Source organism: Limulus polyphemus, unplaced genomic scaffold (genome assembly GCF_000517525.1).
Source record: "Limulus polyphemus unplaced genomic scaffold, Limulus_polyphemus-2.1.2 Scaffold2099, whole genome shotgun sequence".
In the NCBI taxonomy this organism is placed as follows: Eukaryota; Metazoa; Arthropoda; class Merostomata; order Xiphosura; family Limulidae; genus Limulus; species Limulus polyphemus.
The window spans coordinates 138,073-159,545 of record NW_013667709.1 but is presented as its reverse complement, the minus strand read 5'-3'; the positions used below and the strand labels follow the sequence as shown (position 1 = coordinate 159,545).

The window sequence follows — 21,473 nt, the reverse complement described above, 5'->3', positions numbered from 1 at the left end:
ATACGAGACATATATCTGTTTATTTTCCGATTTAGTATTTGTTTTCAATTTTTTTATTATTAACTTTGTAAAGAGAATTGAAAAACAAATTATACTCTTTAGTAGACCTCGTGTAGCTTTGCGCGAAATTCAAAACAATCTTTAGTAGATCATTGATTACAGGAATATTGTAATAACATTTGTTGTTTCCTCAGTGCAAAACTAGACAATGAGCTATCTGCACGAAATTATCAATATAAGAAAGAACAGACATTCAACGCCATAAATAGTAAATTTATTGGACTTGCAAAATCTCAACGTCTTCTACAGATTTCTGCCTTGTCTTAAATCTATCAAAATAAATTATTTTCTGACTTACATGACGTCAGAATATTACGTAAATAAACTAAGAATAAATTAGTTCTAGTTACAAGTCAGACCAACAAATGTGTATCTTCTTGATCACTGACAGCTCGTGCACAGAATTGTTCCAGCACTCAAAATGTGTATGTAAAGTTGTCAAAGTTAAACATATAGTTCACCAGTGTAAATACTGCCACTGTTTTGCTGATGTATACAAAACATATTTGTAATGAAAATATTCCAAAGTATTTCTAAGACTTACCAAAAGTACAATATTAGTTGTTTTTTCAATGTAATAGTTATCTTTTTAAGTAAATCTAACATGCCAAGAAATAAATCCATTCCAGATGAACCTGAAAACAATATAGAATTACAATAACTAATTACATTCTACAATTAGAAAAAAAAGGATGATGAAAGGATTTCGATTTTATATCTAGTTGTCGAATATAGTAAATATAATTGTTTGTTTGTTTGTTATTAAGCACAAAGCTACACAATGGGCTATCTGTGCTCTGCCCACCACGGGTATCGAAAACCCGAATTCTAGCGTTATAAGTCTGCAGACATACCACCGGAATATAATTGAAACCGAATTTTATAAAGCAACTTTTAGGATTCAAAATATAAAACTTGTTAACAAAACTCATTAAGTCACAGTAACTTTATTCTACATTAATTTACTGTGTATTATGACGAAGTGCAAAATAGTGTAATTTGTGAAGAAATAATTATTTCTTTTTTTTTATATCCTGATTAAGAATTTGTTAAACAAACTGAAGTAATCACACATTAATAGCTTTCGTATACATACAGCAACCATTTAAAGTATTTTTTAGAACAAATGTTACATTGCTTTGATAAAAATAGCATTTCTGAAGACTTGTTTACTGAATTTTTGTTACTAACATTCAGCAGAGATGTTTCAGTGTTTTGAGTTAAAAGTTACTTGTAATTTATTTCTGAAATTCTGCTATATATTTTTAGGAAAAGAGATCTTTAATTTGATAAATTTGAAAGATTCCAAAAGTTTTCTTTCTTATATTCTAAGCATATTTATAAAGGATCTTTCAGGGAATACATAATTAACCCAAGAATTTCTGAATAGTTCAGCCTATAATAAAAAAAACAACCAATAACAATGTTTAAGATATTCACAATCAAAAGTAAGCAAACTTTTTTTTTTCATTATTTTACCACAAAGATAAGAAAACACAGTCAACAGCATTCAATATAATGGATTGTAAAGATTTTGACCATATGAAAACTTAAGTCTAATTGTATAGAAAAAGGTACCGTTACAAAACAATATGGTATAGGGTTTTGGGGGTTTAGTTTTAGCTCTTTTTTGACCAAATATTTAAATATTCTTAAAATATCACTTTGCTTTCCCCACATGATTTTTATAATATACTTATAAAATACTAAATATATATATATTTTTGAAAAAACAATAATTTGTTAAAAGATACCTACATTATGTTGTACATGTATGCCTAATTTTCATTTCTTGTATATAAATATATATATATATATATATATGCAAGACAAGTGAAAATTAATCCTACATACAAGCAGCATGGATAAAACACAATATAATGTAGGTATCTTTTAACAAGATCTTGTCCTCGCAAAAAAATAAAGCACACAATAATAATTTTAAAATCCTTGCAACTATTTTTTAATATGCTCGCACTAAAAAAAAAACACGATCAAAGTATTTCACGTTAATATTTACATTTAGATAACTTTGGAAGACATAGTTGCTTTGATCAGAAGACGATATTAGTTAAATCACAAGCTTACATATTTCATTAATATTCTATTTCATAGTTTGGTATAATTTTAATGACTAGATGTTCAAGGTAGTAGTTCTTACGATGTTTCTTGTAAGGATTAACCAATTTATATTATTAATGGACAAATACTTTTAAACCCAAATAACCTATAAGTTTATGGTCTTAAAAAAATCAAATAAACAATTCATATTTATTTGAGCTAGTTCAAGCATTTAAAAAAAGAAAAAAGGAAAAAAAGTAACTCACACCAAAAAAAAATTTGGAAAAGTTAAAAAGATACACTCTTGACAATAACACGACTGGAAATACATTGAGTTCTTTTATTTTCTTTAAGATTATCCAATTTAGTTTATTGTTAGCTTATGTCTGCTACATAACTGACACGTAAAATAGATAACCAAACCAGTTTTAATACCATTCACCGTGATCATCAAAGTCAATACTAGCACCAATATAGAATAATTTTCAAACTTCAAAATAAACTTAATTACAAAAAATCAGCTGGTAAAGTTTTTTAAAAAATAAGTTCCATTTATTTTGGGTTTTATTAATTTACATTACCTAGAATTTCCTCATGCCAAAATCTAGGCTAGCAACAACACATCTTGTATTAATACTGAACATATACTTAATGCATTACCTACATTCTAATTAATCATTGTAGTCGCACAGTTTGTAAATTTACAAATCACATATTCATGGCTGACAGACTTTCATAATAAATATACGAAGAGAAAACTTAGCATTTCTTTTCTATCCTACTTAACAGGACACAAATGGTGTAATCATAAAAACAATGAGAGTAACACCATAGAAAATGTGTAAAGTATGTGACTAGTGTTTAAAAAAAGTAAACTTATTTTAAAATGTAAGAAATAATACAATTTGGTGGGCACACAAATAACCCTATTAAATCAGCATTTTTTCATCAACTCATATAACTGCTTTCAGAACTAATCATCAATATAAAGTCTCAAGGTTTCTCTTCCTAATCATCTACATTTTTTATCTCCTTGTATTAGTCTTGATAAACATCTAACAGTAATTTACATATAATGATCACAAAAACCTTTGTACTTTAACCTAATTTTTAAAAAGTAATAGATTCTACACGTATAGACAATTTACAGGTTAAAAAAAAATAGAAAGCTAAGGTTAAACACTATCAAAGAAATACAAATTAGACTGGGTTGCCAATATTCCTCTTACTTCAACTGATTGTTACAGATCTTCTTCTAAACAACAACAGTAATTACACTAAAGCCACATCTCAGTTTAATTTAGAGTTAAAAGGAAGCACGTAACATCTAATGTTAACTTTTGCTTTAAACTGCTTAGTAGATGACTTGAACCGTTTTGATATAAAATATACTCAAAAGTATTAATTGATTTTTCTGCTTTTTAGGGGCAAACAAACATTTTGAAACTACAAAATGCTCTACCATATAACTATAAAGGAAAATACATTTAATAACCCATAACTAAGTAGAAAAAACTAAGAACAAAAATGTTTTCAAGGAAGAATATTTCAATAACCAGTTGGACAACATGATCAATCTGCTATCACGAATCAAATAGATCTGTACTTTAGCTGGTTTAAGGAAGCCATATAAATATATGTAAGTGAATGTTACTATGTGTCTATAAATAATCACTGTAACTGTCTAATCTGGTATTTTTCACAGACATATATCACACAGTGGTAAATATTACAATTAAATTCGTCAAAATCAGGATCATTAGGACTAAAATAACTTCAAGTTATAACAATAGTTTATTATGCAACTGGCTAACACAAAATTTTCGTAAAGAAAACATAAAATCAAAGTACATTTCTTAGACATTCTTTCACAAAGCACAGAAATTGAATATCATTATGTTTTCATTCACATGTTTTAATATTTTAGAGAGAGAGAGATTTAATGTATTTTGAATGATCATTTACTTAATCACAATAAATTATTTATATTAGTATTAATTTACTGTAAAATTTGATATTTCATCTGGGCTCTTGAGAGTACTGTCTCTGTAACCAATTTTCTCTATTATTAAACTTCTTTATATAAAAATGGAACAATTTAACTAACTTGCATTACATTATTCTCCACAGAACTGTTTAAAAATACTAATGATAACTTTTTAGGGACCATTTACAATTAAAAATTACCAAACACTGTTTGATAATGGTGGGTGGGAGGGTAAAACAAAGCATAAACCAGTTCGATAATGTACGAAGGTAAATGACAGAGTTAATATTTTTCCTATCAATGGTTGTGTTTAATAAATGTGACTAATGGAGCATCACTCCATACCAGATCTTATATTTCAACATTTTTAAGTTTTATAAAATGCATGAGTGGGTGGATCATGAAATTATGGAACAATGCTTGATAAGTTTAATGACGACAATTGTGAATGATCCCTTAAAAAAATAATAACAGACCTAGTACGTTTATATATATATACATATATTTTTCTTTTTCTGTTTACATTTTACAAAAAAAAGATGTGTCTGTTATTTAATTTCAACACTCAGTACATAGTGCAATATAAACTTTTTGATAGATTCTCTAAGACTTGTTAAACTTTCCAAACTTAAGCCAGGTTTGTTTTTTGACCAGTGTTCGTCTTCAAGTGAAAATACTACATGTATAAAAAAAGAGAGAATTCATCAGTACTGTCAACGAGTTTTATAGCAGAAAATCTTATTTCTTATTCATGATTGTGTGAAAAAAAACCTGTTTTCACCTCACTTACTGATTATACTTCTTGCAGTTTAAATTAACAAATCAACAAAATTTTATCAATAAAGATGCTGAAATTGTGCTTTAAAAATAATTACATGTAAATATCATGATCCTTATTCGTTTTGTAGGTTACCCAATAAAACTGACAACCCTTCTTTTATTTGTACTCTTCTTAAAACTGAAGCATAAGAAAACATGTTATTTATAAATTTTATCAAACTTAGATAATTATATCATAATTTCATTACAATCTAAATTGTGGTTAAAAATCCCAACAACCACTTTGAGAGGTTGTGTAAGAAGTATGTGAAAATATGAATGTTTATTTTAAATTCATTGTAACCTTATTATGTGTAATAAGGCCATAACTCAAAAAAAAAAGGAAGAAGGTCACAACTGTTTTGTGTCACCACTATAACATTCATACGGGAAAACTTATTATTTAAAAAAAAAATCAAAACAAGCCAAGAATCTGTTTTATTAACACCTAAGCCTACTCGAATAGATCTCTTCAATGGTTATTACATATGCTTCTAAAATTGTGAGAAACGAACGGAAAAGAGTTATCAATATGAAGCTTACAAGTAACAGTTTGGATTGAACACAAATGTTACTATAAGAATGTTCAAACAACATAGCCAAATAAATGATGATAAAATAAGTTTATAAGAGAAACAATATAATTAATTTTTCCTGGATATGCTTTTAGTTTCATTCTATAAACTGATTTTTTTCATAGGTTTATAATGACTTCTTGTTATATTTTTGTTGTTGTTGTGAAGTTCCTTTGAAAGTTTTCTGCTTTACTCTATCTGGTTTATATACATATTTTTATACAGTGACCATCTTTAATAGATAGGTGTAATAAAAAATATGCAATAAAAATTATGATTGCCAAGTTTTCAATGTTTAAAGTATAAAAAATTGTTCTAACTACTAGTTCTGGCATTTTGAATAGTTAAATTATTTCTGCCTTTCAGTAGCTAGCAATATAGTACATTAATTAATAAAAAAGTTCAGAAATACATTCAAAACTATAACACATCTCAACCGATCATCCATTAACTAAAACTGTTACAGGTGTTTAGCAATTACATTAGTATCTGTATTTAACTCTGACATGAAAAATAATACAACTTCAGACTTTTTAAAATAAAAATGAATTGTGATAGAATATACTGATAAAGCTAAACATCGCTAATGATTTTTTTGAAATATAAGAAAAAAAACAAACAAACTGAAAACAGCTTAAGGGAGGGAAGTGAAAGCTTGATGGGATAAAGAGCAGTGGACAGGAACTGCCTGTTAAACTTTGAAATATTCTGAATTACCAAGAACAGAAAAGAATATCTAAATACACATTTTCAACAAAACTACCACTCACTGGAACAACTGTGAATCGCAAGGACTGACAATTCCATAGACTGGTTGTGTCTGCCTGTTCATCTCCTTAATGACTAAAAAAACATCTGAAAATTCAGAACTACTATATTTACTTTGCTCCACAAGTTTCAAACAAGATACCTTATATAACCATAAGTAGCATTCATTAACTTTACTCATGACCATTAGTACTAATGTTCTGGTTTTCTTGCGAGTCCTCATTTGTTGTAGGTACGAGCAGTTCCTCTACTACTTTTCTGTTATCTTCATTACCACGTAAAGTACTAGAATATTCACGTGTAGAATCATGGGGTTCTGTTTTTTCCTCAATTTCTTCTACAACATATAAACAAGTACACCAATGAACTATTAATTCAGAAAATATATCAAACACAGAGGTAACAAAAAATTACAAACTTCACTGCAAATTAGGTTTAGATATAATTTTTCTTTACAAATCACATATACAACTACAAAGCACTATTAATCAAGACTGATAACATTTCTCACAACATTCAATATTCATATTTTCAATAACTACAGAAGATTAAGTGTATGATGAAGACAAGTCATTTCAATTTTTAAACGTAAAAGAATTGGACTTATTAAAATAATATCGTGATAGAGCTATGTTGAAGTTTTAAAATCACTGCATTTTTGAAAGAAGATAATATTAGTTGAAACTTTGGAGTCTTGAAATTTTGACAATCAAAAAAATTTCACATAATTATTCAGTACTTTGAAGGTTAATTTTTCTGAAAAGATTCATTTGAAAGAGATAGGGATGATAAATTTTCTTCAGTTTTTTTTCTCAATATTTCTTATACACATCTTTATCAAGAGACCATAAACTACCATGATAGCTCTTGTATAACTATCAAGTGTAACTTTATTTATTTATTTTTTCATAAATATGTGTGAGCAGGTTGATATCAGAGCTTATAGAAGGAATGATGTATTGTTGTTTAAACAATGTGTAATTCTGGAATTAAAACAATAAAAACACTCAATATTGTTAAAAGATGGTTGAGATAAGATAAAGACATCAAGTTAGCAAATGATAATAAGTTTGATAAGAATTAAAAGGGATTAAAAATAAACTAGCAGTAGAAAGGTGTATATTTGTTTGTAGTCAAGTACAAAGCTACACGATGGGCTATCTGTGCTGTGCCCACCACAGGTATCAAAATCCAATTTTTAGCTTGTTTGTTTGGAATTAAGCAGAAAGCTACACAATGGGCTATCTGTGCTCTGCCCACCACAGGTATTGAAACCTGGTTTCTAGCGTCGTAAGTGCACAGACATACCACTGGGGGGCACAATTTATAGCATTATAAAAGCCTTCAAATGTACCACTGGGGGGGAGGGGGGGAGGATATATGAACTACCACTAACACCAGAATTTTATTATCAGTAGTTTGAGACATACTTCACATTAACAATAAGAAATTTAATTGACCCAAAAGTGTTGTAACTGAATAAGGTAGAGCAAAACAGTTTAACTGCTGTAATATTATGAAATAATATTTATTTTTTTATTTTTGCTAATAAGTTTGCAAAATGTAAAAAAAATCCAAATCATTAACAACTTTTTTGTACTTTGGTCTCGTACAGTCAAGTTTAAAATGTTAAGAGGTTTTAATACATTCTTTGAATTTTCTACATTTTTGTTTTCTTTTGTTCCCTAAAGTCTGAAACACAATTCTGATTAAAATTCAACAGTAATTGGTCAGTACAAATTAATATCCAAAAAAACTATTACTTATAAACCTACTTACCAACACCATCTGATACATCAGATGATTTATGATCTGGTATTTCTGAAGATGGTTGAGTTTCTGCAATCTTGACAGATTGAGGCCTTTGTTTCCTTGATGGATTGAGCTGAAAACAATAGCAGCACCTAAACACTAGAAAACACAAAAAATGTCATTCAAAAACATTGAATAACTGTTGCAGTAAATCTCATTTATAATGTAATGGTAGGAGAAAACTTATGTGATTGTTTTAAGTAATAACGATAAAATTTTTTTATTTGCTACAACAGTTATTGAACTTTGCTATTAATATTACTCATCGAGGATTCGTCAAGTGGATCTAAAAGTTTTTAATACATGTAAAAATAATACATAAGTTTACATCCATTAATTTAATGCTCTTTACTAAACTTCTTAGTTTACTTCTCCCGTACCTAAAACAGTTGTTCTCAAAGTTTTTTTGTTTGTGGACCACCTGAATTTTTTATCTTGATGAACCATAAGGGGATCTATCGCTAGGCTGCCATTTCCTTTCTGTAATTTCGCTATCTTTCCAACCTCATAGTAGTGCAAAAAATGGCCTGATGTTGCACTAAATACTTGGTTATCTTCATTTTATATTTTTAGATATTGTTAATTGTTACTTTTTGAAAAAAAAAGCATAAATGATCTTTAAGATACACTGATAGATTAACTATGCACACACCATTAAACTGGCAAATTCTTACCTATATATTCAAATTCTTCTTTTAGTGCCATTCCATTGTGAGAATTACATCGCTGGCATATGAGTGCATAGCGATTTGACGGCCCATCCCCTACCATGTAATCAATGAAACGATCGAGCATATTCCTTTGTTGTGGCAAGACTGGAGTAGGCATTGCTGGACCAGTAGGACGAACTCCTAAATCAGAAGATTCAAATATAACAGACACAAAAACAAAGTCAAGAAAATAACCCAAACAAATAATACGACAACCATATTGCACATCTGGCGTATCAGTTGTATTAAATTTTACATTAGATTTAGTTGGAACATAGAAATAACTTTAAATACTGCAAACATTGTTCATGCAGCTTAGTGTTATAACATTTTGGCATTTAAACTCTTTGAAGAAGCAAATTCTGGACCTTTTTCACACAACAAAGTTTTGAAACAAAAATGCTAAAAACAGCAATATTTCAAACAAGTACATAACTTTTACTGCTAGAAACATTTTATGTGTAAAAAACAAAATTAAAGTAATTCAGTTTAATACTTACCCCACTGTCGATTTCTTTGACTAACAACAGGATTCTGAATAAAGCCAGATACATAAGGTGTAACAGGGGGATATACTACACCAGGGATTTTTATATTTTCTCTTGGTTGGCCCACTTCTGGTATTCTTTTTGTTCGTTGTCGTACCTCTAAGATAGTAAAAACGTAGGAAATTGTAATTTAAAAAACTTGAAAATAAAGATAAAGAAATATATATATATATATATACATATATATATACACATTCAATATGTTGTTAATTATTTAATTTTTCATGCCCTATTACTTGGACCCCAAACTCAGAACTTGCAACTATTTATCCAAGTACTGCTGGTAAGTACTGAAGTGTGTATGGTGATTTAAAACTGCATTAGCAAAGAATTAAATCAACTGCCAATTAGTCTAAAGACCAGTTACTAAAATTACTGAAAGGGCTAGCCATAAACAGCTAAGGATAAATAGTTGAAAGAACAAGTATTTATTTATTACATATATGAACACACATATAATATCATTACAATGCAAACAGCAATTGTTTTAGTGACAAATGACAATAAACCATTACCAATAAAACTAAGAAGATTTATTATCTAAGAGAAAAGAAAATATCTGAAAAATCTACATGGTAAAAACAACATTACAAACATATGAAATACAGAAAGTAAGTATGTTATATTAAAATTATTATGAATATGCAAATCAAAACACATGACAACCACTCAGATCACAAAGATTTGCTGACTGGGGATATTCCTTGTAATTAATGGCAATGGAAAACAAAGGAATATGGATCAAATTGGGGTGCCAGGACTATCCAAAAAGATACTTGCAACAAGTCATACCCCAAAGAGGGGCAACTTATAAAAGATGAGAATCCATGAACATAAAGATCAATAGCAAAAGCTATTCAAGTGCCCCAGGAAACAATAAGCAATATAATTAAGAAGGATCTCCACTGGCAAAAGCCACACAAATCACATGTACACAGTTGCTTCCAAGACATATACATTCAATTGTCGCATGCCATTAAACAATAAGCAATATAATTAAGAAGGATCTCCACTGGAAAAAGCCACACAAATCACATGTACACAGTTGCTTCCAAGACATATACATTCAACTGTAGCATGCCATTAAACAGCTGGAGAATGAAATGAGTATTCATGCTGTTCTAAATAAAGACACATCAGTCAAGTCACTGGACACAGTGCCTATGGATTTCTGTGCAACAGAACCCTTGAAAAAGGTGTTGAGAAACCATTATCCTTGTATACTATATAGATCATAGAAAATCAGCAGAGCAGAGTGGTGAGCTTTGAACAGGACATAGTCTTTTTACAATAGAAACTGTATTACAGAACTATTTTTAAGACACGTGGCAGCACTTAAAGTATGGCAAATATGGCAACATGAGCTGAAATGATGTGGTGAGGCTCCAAAATCAATTTAATATAACATACTCAAGCTCTGTACATGAACATCTAATTGATGAAAAAGATCATTTAACATTTTTATTTAACAGTTTTAGGCCTTGTTGTCAGTTTTCTTTAATATTTTATTAAATATAGTTTCTTCTTTGCCTACTTTCTTATGTATATTTTTAACTTTATTCTTGTGGATTCTTTTGTTTGCTTGTCTTGTACTATTTATTTTGAACTTCCTAATTATTACATACCTGTACACTTGACTTATTAGTTTTTTCAAGTTTTTAATGAATAAGTAATTATACACTTATATATATATTAATCAGACAAATACAATGCATGGTTTTCATTTTGTTAATATAAAGTACAATATGACAACCAGTTTTACCTAAAACCAAATTCATTAAATGTCACATATAACACATAATATAACTTTCTTTTTACAAGGATCAAAATTGACTGAAAAATATTTTTTCAAAAACAGCCATGACAGACTCAACGTGGTTACTATTTAGTGGAATGCATGATGCAATTTTTTTGCCAAGCTTTGTACTTCAGTATTTGGAAGCCCTTGAAGTTTGGCTCAATAAACAAAATCTGTCAAAAGAATCACTATGTGGACCCCAAAGTCTTTTTAAACATATTTTTATGAATTACTTATACATTAAACTACTTGTAGGCCCATGACTTACAGGGTCCCTAATAACATAAAAGTCACACAAAAAATTTAAACTAAAATATCATTAATATTGCATTTATTTCCATATTTTAATCTTTAGATCGATCCTCTACACAGAAAATGAGTAATTTCATCCAATTTGTTTAGTTCATTACACGAGTTCTTGCAACAGGAGAAATATAAAATTACTCACTATGGTGTAAAATGTAAGCCTCACTAGAAGTGAACAACATTAAAACAAATGGATAGTTTAAGGGTTAATATATTCCTCCAATTAATGTTCGACATGGTATCTCAGGTGTCTTAACAGATATTACAAAGTAACTGGCTGTTAGAGAATTTTATTATCTCATTACTCTAACTGAGATTTTGAAATAAAATATTTTATTATCCTCTCTTGAATGTACGCTAATTAACTGTAATGTCTAACTTAAAGAATTTGAATGGCAATATATAAAATGATATAAATTTATAAAGTTGTTTGTTAAATTTTGAGCAAAGCTACTTCAGGACTATCGGTCTATAATTTTGATGTTATAGACTAAAGGCATCTCTTGGGATATTCTTTAGTAGATCAGACAATCACATTATAATGATTGAAAATGCAAGCATGATTGGTGACAGGTTTTGATTCCATGACCTACAGATTGCTATTTAAATGCCCTAACCACCAGGCCATGCCAGGCATAAAGTTAAATATATTAGGCTAGAATGTGTGTGTTTTCTTATAGCAAAGGCACATAATGGGCTATTTGCTGTGTCCACCAGGGGAAATCAAACCCATGACTTACTGCTGTCCCACTGGGAGACATTAGGATAGAAATAGTACGAAGAGTGCTTTTGACAGGGAAAATTTATGAGATGGTCAAACCAAGAATTGATTTCCAAATACAGTGAAACCCCGATTTTACATGCACCGATTTAATGCGAATTTAGATATAATGCGATGGGTCATTAACTCTTTCGACACGGGCTTGGTCCCTAGGACCGACGTCGTAACCATAATCTCGTTATAGTTTACATACTAATAACTTTTAATATTTTAAGTGTATCTTTACAAAATTTTGTAGACTTATAGTAAACATAAGAAGATTTTTGCACACAAAAAAATCAATCTTTTTAATGAAGTATTTTTACTATTTGTCCGTGAAAATATTGATTCTTTTCTTTTAACTAGTCTGAGTGCAAAGTGATTTTCATATCAAAATTAAAAATACTTTTCGTCATCTAAAAAGTCTCAAAATTCCTTTGTGTAATCTCTAAAACCTCCTAAATGCATTTCAAACTTTTTTTTTCACTAAATCCTTCAAAAACACTTGAAGCCTATCAGAAAAGCCTGAACATGAAGGAAATTTGCCACTTAGGTGGGAGGCCTGGGTAGCAATCAGCTCGTCGTGTATAGAGAAATGCCAGGAGAAGGATCTGGAGCTAACCTTTTCATCATGGCATTCCACCACGGAAGATGATGATGACGATACAGATTTGTATGGCTTCACAGAGGAAGATGTGCGTGAGGCAAAGAAGAGCTACACCAGAGGCACTCTGTTGACGTTGAATGCTCAACATATGAGCACTTGACGGATGCTGAGATCGTCCATAACGTAACTATAGCACCAACGGAGGCAAGTGTACCGGTTCTCGAGCCACAAGAACAGGATAATGAAGAGTCTCCATCACCACCACCACCACCAAAAGTGTCTGAAGCCATTGAACACCTCGAGGCTAGCCTCCGTTGGCTGGAGACTCAGGAGGTGGACCACATAAAAATCTTCCAACTCAGAAGCATTCTAGATTTCGCTCACAGCCAGAGACATGCTACGTTCAAGCAAGGAACACTCGATCAGTATTTTAAGAAATAAACTGCAAATGATGATTGCTAATATTCTTGAATGTTTTTATTTGTCATTTTGTTAATTAAAAAGCGTACTAAAAATAATTTGTGTTTTAATTTCTACTGTAACAACAACGATTTATTCACAAAATTCCTTAATTCAGAGGTAATTTACTTGCCAGAAATGGAACGTGTAAAAAACTACTCAAAGAGAGCGAAAACAGAGGTGTTTTAGGATGTAAGGTCAACATTGGGTCAGTTTGAACAGTGATTTTCTTGAACCCTGATTTAGCGTGACCCCACCTGTTTCACGATGACATTGTATGGACCCCAACGATCGCGTTATAATGGGGCTACACTGTATATAAGTTTTTTAAACCATTATATGATATGCCATTAATCACTGTTTATTGGCCATTTCCAACTTATGAAGATTTGACAGTTGTTTAAAAGAAAAGAGTGTAAATCAATGAAGGTTAGACTAACATTTCCTGCATTTTAAATCAGGGTTCACATGAAGAATGCTGCAATGCACGTTGCTCTGGAAAAAGTAAAAAAGACAAAAAAACTGCAAGAGGGTACAAAATGAATCTATGTTTAACTTCCGCTTACCAGTTTCTTTTTGTTTTAAGGGTGTACTCTCACGGGATCCATTTTGAGCAGTTTTTTCTTCAGTGTTCTGTGAAATAAAAGATGTATTAATGTAATACACTGTATTCATTAGTCAAAAAATTAATATTTTTACATTGGCCTGTTTCTTGAAACAATTTTCTAATATTAATATTCTGGTTTCATGTTAATGAAAACCTATTAACATTTGATCTCATTTTTATTATTCTATTTTAACCACTCTTTGTATTCGAAGACAACTTTTTTTTATCTAAATACTTAAGTATATGTAACTGTAAGTAAATACATTCAGATTAACAAATAAATGATTTCATTAGTACCAGCCTGTAAGAAAAACTAAAAAAACTACATCTGAACCTTCCCTTACAATTGAATTTTTACCACAAAGAAGATATACAGCGATTAGAAACTGATGTAAAGCTCTACAAACTGTGATATATGGAGGTTGGGACTATTAAAATATTGTAAAAGCTAAAATAAAACAGGAAACATTTACTCCCAAGAAAAATAGAGAAGATATCCCAATAATATCTTTAACAGAAAATTAAAATTCCATATTTTAAATCACCAACTATACAAAGAGAAATTACTTTCATCACTCACACACACACACACACACATGTATTGTCAAATACACTTATATGTAAACAAAACTACTGCAACCATTAGTCGTATCAAGCAGGCAATACTAAACCTTCACAATGTGCTGGTCAGAGCTGAATTTCAACACTTGAGTTACACACACTACCTTTGTTAATGTGAAGTAAGGAGATCAGACTGAGATGTATAGACTTACATGTACATATATATATATCTATTAGTGGAGTTGGGGCTGAGATGCATAGACTTACATGTGTATATATATATATACTGACAATTTATTGCATGTTATGTCTTTAAGACTATCATAATATTTACTGTTCACCATTTGTTTACCTCACACTTCTGGACATCTATTTAACAGTTTTTACAAGAAAAGACACTCATGTTTGCCTGACTTTTAAAAATGTGATTTATTGTCCTTTACATATTTTCCCCCAACCAAGAATAAGGATATCATACGTTTCCTGTATGTTAATCAACTTTTATAACAAATATCAGTTGAGTCGATGCCAAGCTATGGCACTGTAAACATTGTTTGTGCTAGCCACACAAAAGAAAATATGAGCAACAGAAAAACCCCAAAACCATTATGTGTAACAGCTCCCTTGGTGTCACAAGAAGTAGAAGGAGTGACTTGAAGATGCAGGTGACTCTGAGGTCAGTTTATACTTAAATGACCTGGACACCCAAATATGTTAAAAAAAAATATTGGTCCTTAAAAAGAGGGTATCAAAGTGTTTTGGATCATGGTACGGCTGATAATTCCCCAAAACTTTTATCTGAGCAGATGCTCGCAATTAGAAAAAGACCACTCAGAAGAGTACAAACTTCCAAGTTTCTAGAAAAAAACTTCATGACCCAACTATTTGTAATGAAGCAGTGGCAAACATCTTTGAATACTGCATGGCAAGATGGAAAAGCTTTTTTGCTAGATAAATACAATATAATGAAACTGGTGCCAGTAATGTGGCAATAAACTTGGAAGTTTATAATGGTGGCACCATCCTGCCAAATGAAGACTGTGCCAGCAACAGCACAGGTTAGACATTGAGTGTCTGGCCAAGGTGTACAACAATGCTCTGCTTGACTGTTTCATACAGTTATCAGGAAACATCGACCTTTCAGTGGTGGTCACTTGGTTGAAAGCATAGCCAGCCGACACTCCTAACAAGCTAACAAATCTGAATAACCATATAATTGCTTCATAGTTTTGTAGCATACGCAAGACATCTGGTAAACTTCTCTATTATAGGACTCCAATAGCTAAAAATGCCCCCTCCCACACATTTCTTTATACTTTAGTTTGCATTAGCATAAATATGCAATTTTTCAGCTCAAACAATATATAATGTCTTGTCACATTATTTTACCTAGTACTTTCTATTCATGGATACTGCTCTGAAAACTGATAACCACCTTGAAAGAAGTTATAATTTTCCTATACTGAAATGTATTCTCATTCAGTGTTGCCCTCTATATGCAAACTTTTTCTTTACACATGCCACAAGCCTCCTGCTCCTCCTATTGGAATTGCAAGATTCCAACATGTCTCTCGTACATAACCTCCTCACTAATAGGAGCATTACATGCTCACGTGACGCATGTGACTCCTTCTACACTCCTCTACTAAGCCTTCACTTTGAAGTTTGGCAGATACTGCTCTGCAAAGTGATAACCACCTTCACAAAAGTCTCATACTTGGAAGGCAACATCTCCATTTCCATGACCAAAAGTTTTCTTAATGCATTCTTTAGACCTTATACCAATCTACATTTGATGTCACAAACTTAAACACAAGAGTGCAATAACTCAATTTTCAAAAACATTATTATGTTTTAACCAGAACTGAAACATGTCAGTAACAAAAGTTTTTCTCTTCATAGAGAAGTTGTTCTATGCAACACCTCAACTTGTATTGTTTTTACACCTACCAGCTTCTTTCGAACTTACTTGATTTTTAGGTTTAAATATACCTGTAAGATCTTTTTGCATGGACAAATATAATGATTCTTAACTAGATTGTGTTGGTCTTTATGCTAGAGCATACTTTTAATGAATTTTATCTTATTACATAGTTCACGTTTCTCTTAGTTAACTTTTAGACTCTTTATCGATGCACAAAATGCTTGCTATTTAGATTGTGTAGATACTTATGAAGTTTTTTTTTTTAATTTTACAATTAAACTTTTACTAGCAGTATCAACATGAACATTATAGTTGGATTAAAGATGAAAGAACATCTTATCAGACTTAGTCAACCAGAACTGAAACATGTCGGTAACAAATAATAAGACCAACCTCCGTAGTTTGTGGAATTGTATAGAGTTTTAGAAACCTTTCTGACCAACCTCCGTAGTTTGTGGAATTGTATAGAGTTTTAGAAACATTTCTGACCAACCTCCGTAGTTTGTGGAATTGTATAGAGTTTTAGAAACCTTTCTGACCAACCTCCGAGTAGAAAGGTTTCTAAAACTCTATACAATTCCACAAACTACTTTCTATCATACCCAAATTTTACTTCTGAAAGTATAAATATATAACTTTACTGAAGTGTATCTGTCACACTTTATTACAAATGTTTAACAAGAAATACCGTTAAGCTTGCATTTATTTATCTGTGAAGTGTTTTAAGTAAAACAATTCTCACCTCTTGTTTTTTGAGTAACTGAGGATCAAATTTCTCTAACAATTCTTTGGCAACTTTGTAGGTTTCCTTTTCCATGACCTCATCTAGAATTGACTTCTTTTTTTTCCTTAGTTCAATAAGTTTTTCTTCATTTATCTTGATGGTTCGAGTGAAGTACCAATGGAGAAATCTTTTGAGAATCCAGACTCTGTAACGAATAGCTTTACTTTACCCATATTTTACTATTAAAGGTAGATTTATACTACAAACAATATAAACAACAAATTACAAGAAGACTGACATATTTTAATTTTTAAGAACAACTCTTGCTTTCAAATCATCAAGCTGCCTAACTTATCAGTTCAGTCTTTATGCGCGTTTTGATTTTTAACTTTATTAACAAAAACATTCATTAACACACATCCTATTGAACAGTTACCTGCATCTGATGTACACGGAGTTTTTTACATTATAATATATATGCAATGGCCATGCTTGTTCAACAATAACAATAAATGATAAAAAAACCGAAAATGAAACAAAAGTTTATGTTCCACCTTATATACTCCATAATTTTTGATTTCTTTTAAATGATCTTTCAGCTTAACATTTTAAAAAACGTAGAGAATTTTTAAAAACAAGCAGGTTAAAATTAGTTTTCTTTGTGATCATTTCTTCAAAATTTATAAATATTAAAGAAATAATAATATTTCTTTACGAAAAAAGCAGTGTCCAAAACTTTCTAGTATATCAATCAAATTAGTAAAAAAACTAAACTTTTTAATAATTCAAAAATCCCACTCTGTATACTTACAGAAGTGGAAAAGCTAGCAATGGCAGTGAATGCAATACTCCATCACCCAAAGTACTGGGAAAAAACCAGAAATAATAAACTAAGGCAGCCACAACATATATAAGGACTGAGTACAGAATTAATGAGCCAATAAGATGCTTGTGGGTTTTCTCTGAACTTGACTTGTATTCAGAGGTGGTCTGGATTTCCTGAAAAAAATATTAAAATTAAAATATACAGGGTTTAAAAATAACAATATTCATACACATGATATACTGTAATGTATACATTACTAAACCACTTACACATATTTATGTGAAAGCCAATAATATTATTATGGAAAAGAAAAAAGTATCTTGGTGTTTTGATTAGTTAGTCTCTTAAGCCTTCCAGACAGTATGTTATTGCCAGTGAGAAAGTAAGTAGGACTGGAGGTTGTTATCTACAGGAAAATTTAACAGAAGTCAGAGGAAGTTATTTCTTTGGATAAAGACATGTTTGTTACAGTTCATTTAAAGTATTGTATTCAGTAAAGTTCAAATCCACAATAATGAAACAATACCAAATTTATAAGGATTCTACTTTCGACATTTCAAATGTCCCCCCTTCATTTCAATGTTTGTTTGTGGGAGAAACTCAAACACATGTGTCACTTTGTTTGGAGAAACACTGTAATCTTTGTATTCCTTTTATTTCAGAATTATTGATTAACTGCACGTATACTGATTGGAGTTGATTTCCATCAAGATGATAACTATAGTTTAAGGTAGTCCACGTGCAATATTTCTTGCCAAACATTGTAGGACATGAAGTTTACATTGGAGACCACAACTATCATAATACCATAATATGTTTACGTTAAAACTGTATTACACTAATACACGACAAGCTTTGTACAAGGCAAATTCATTCAGATGTAATAAGTAATTCAGTAAAATTACACTGTATGCTTAGAAACTGACCACTGTAAAGCAATCTTGAATGTTTTAGAAACATTTTGAAATTAAAAATAAAATAAAAAAACATCCTAGTATCATATGTATAGCTTTGATGTTACATTATGGTACACTACATTGTTAATTTTCTCAACATGAACAACATGCAATGTGATATTTCTTTCAGTATAACTGCAATTCAACAGAAAACAAATACTAAAGGAGGCAAGACATCTAAAAAAAGCTACAGTAACTCACCTTTTCTAGTTCTTCAAGAACTTGTTTGGTTGAAGGTTTTTTCTATAAACAAAAAAGAAAACAACAATATAGCTTTTAAAGCCCCTGAAATTTTAAGAAAACACGAAAAGCATTTTACTTATAAGTGAGTGATTGTTAATCAACATCAGGTATTATATCTTTCATATCTATGCAAAAAATATCTGAAATTTATTTAAATGTACTTGATTTACATAAATAGTTACTGAGAGCTGAATAACTATGCTGAGTGAATACTCGTAATGGAATCAAGTGGAATTGTAAAAACACTCGCCTCATGAACAGTTGCAAAACAAACATTATTTTAATTATCAATGATATATACATATGGATACAAAACAATCTGATGCTTAGTATGTTGACTGAAAAATAATGTATTTCAGTTATTTAATAAGGTTTATCTATTCCTATTCATAGACTCTTTCCTTAGTTGTTTGGATATAGAATAGATACAATGTTTTAGCTGTGTTCAGTCATGATTTTAACGGAAAGTATAACAAAATATGTACTTATTCATCTCCAATACTTGTTTTACTGAAATATCTCCAACCAGACTTCAGACGTTTATCACCGTGTGGACTTTAAATACTCTGCACTCGTTTAGCTCATACAATTGTTAAAACTTTTCAAAACTATAGACAGATACTGTTACAGACGTTCTGCAATCTCCAATCATATTTGAACTACACTTTCATCCCATTATGCCTATTGACCCCCACGTGCATTAAAACCACTTTAAAACTCTAAGTTTTTAAAAACTAAACATATATACAGCTAAATTCTGTTTAACAGTTTAAAAATCATTACTTTCAATGTAATTTTATCTCTGAAAGATTTTATAAACCTGTATTAAGAAACTGAGAGGAATATAACCTTTTTACAAATTTTACACATTCCAGTGTGCAAAAAAACATCAAGAAAAGTACAACTCACCTTAAATTTCATTAAAACAGACCCCATGATAGTTTCACGTAACAGCATATACTACCAAATGGGGTATTCTTTGTGGTGCATCTGTAAATCAAATACTAAAAGATACAGAAAATGATAAAATTACTGTTAGTTATGTTATTCAATAATATAATAAGCTACTTCAAAAAGCCCTTGTCAGATATTACAGATTCTGTAATATCTTCTATGCCCGATCATACCTCATATAAACCTTTTTCTATCATGCCTAATGTCTCCACCGTCATCAAAACAACTCTCAAATACATGGATGGTTTAATTTTTTTACTTTTCTCAAGGATGGGTGTACAAGTACAGCCTTTAAGGTCTTGTCCCTTGTTATCAGGAGGAAAGGTTTTAGCTACAAGCATAAGACAACTTCTTTAACTATCAAGATACAACATCATTTTCAAACTATATTTTGAAATTATTGGGACAGAAAAAAAGTTAGGCTTAGAGATCTACATCTTGTATGACTCAATTAAGTTTTTTTTATACGATTTACATGTATTGATAATTATAGCTTAGTATACCATGCACATAAACATGTTGAAACATATATCACATTTGTTTCCAGCTTTTCTTCATGAAATGACCTTTAACCCTTTCTCTGTTTTAGGTCATTTTTTTGTATTGTGAATATTCTATAAAGCATTATTTCTTCTTATACACATTATTCAGTGCTAATATAGCAAGCGGTTTACGTAGATACTATCCCTATCACCGTTTTAACTTTAGTTTATTTGTAATTGGTGCCATTTATTATAAATAACATTTTTGAAACTGATAAAGTACAAAATACCATTACATAACATTTTGTGGGCAAATATAATCGGAATGAAATAAATTCCAACAATCAAAACTAGCACAATTATAACCTAAATTAAAGGTACTCTTTTGGAACACACAACTTATTAAATTATTATTATTTGATGAAGAAAAACGTGGATAGATATAAATTATGTTTTAGTGAATCATTAAAACGGTGACGATGATATCTGTGTAGACCGCACGCTATAGTAGCACCCATTATTCATTTGTTGGAAAATTTGTGTAATAAAAATATAACGAATTAATAAAACTGTTTTATTTATCCTAGGTTTACATTTTCTCTTGTGTGAAAATAACCTATCATCATTCACATGCACTTTGATCATCACATATAAAGATCTTTTCAAATCCCATACATTTAATCAAACAAACCAGATCCTACTGCCACGTTCACGAGCAACAGCTGCATATCAAATAAATGTAGTTGTGTATCGCATACGATATTCAGGTGCTTTAGCATTGTATACTGTGAATCACATGTGATGCACAGGAGAGGCATTCGGTTAAAATTTTTTGGGGTAATCAAATTAATGGCTGGAAATGAGATTCTATTTAATAAGATCACAAGTTAAAAATAATCTTACTTCATTTTTCTTTTAAATTTTAA

General features: G+C 30.4%; 1 protein-coding gene across 1 annotated transcript; it reads right to left on the bottom strand.

Moving 5' to 3' along the window:
• Window positions 1-255: 255 nt before the first annotated feature.
• On the bottom strand, window positions 256-20,170 carry LOC106465944 (protein lunapark-like). The gene is made up of 9 exons (XM_013926187.2): window positions 20,021-20,170; window positions 19,070-19,111; window positions 17,898-18,085; window positions 17,105-17,291; window positions 13,837-13,903; window positions 9,293-9,439; window positions 8,757-8,933; window positions 8,050-8,181; window positions 256-6,607 (listed from the first exon to the last, which is right to left on the bottom strand). Exons 1-9 carry the CDS (start codon window positions 20,066-20,068, stop codon window positions 6,444-6,446), a joined length of 1,152 nt encoding a protein of 383 aa, XP_013781641.1. The 5' UTR covers window positions 20,069-20,170; the 3' UTR covers window positions 256-6,443.
• Between the last annotated feature and the right edge of the window lie 1,303 nt (window positions 20,171-21,473).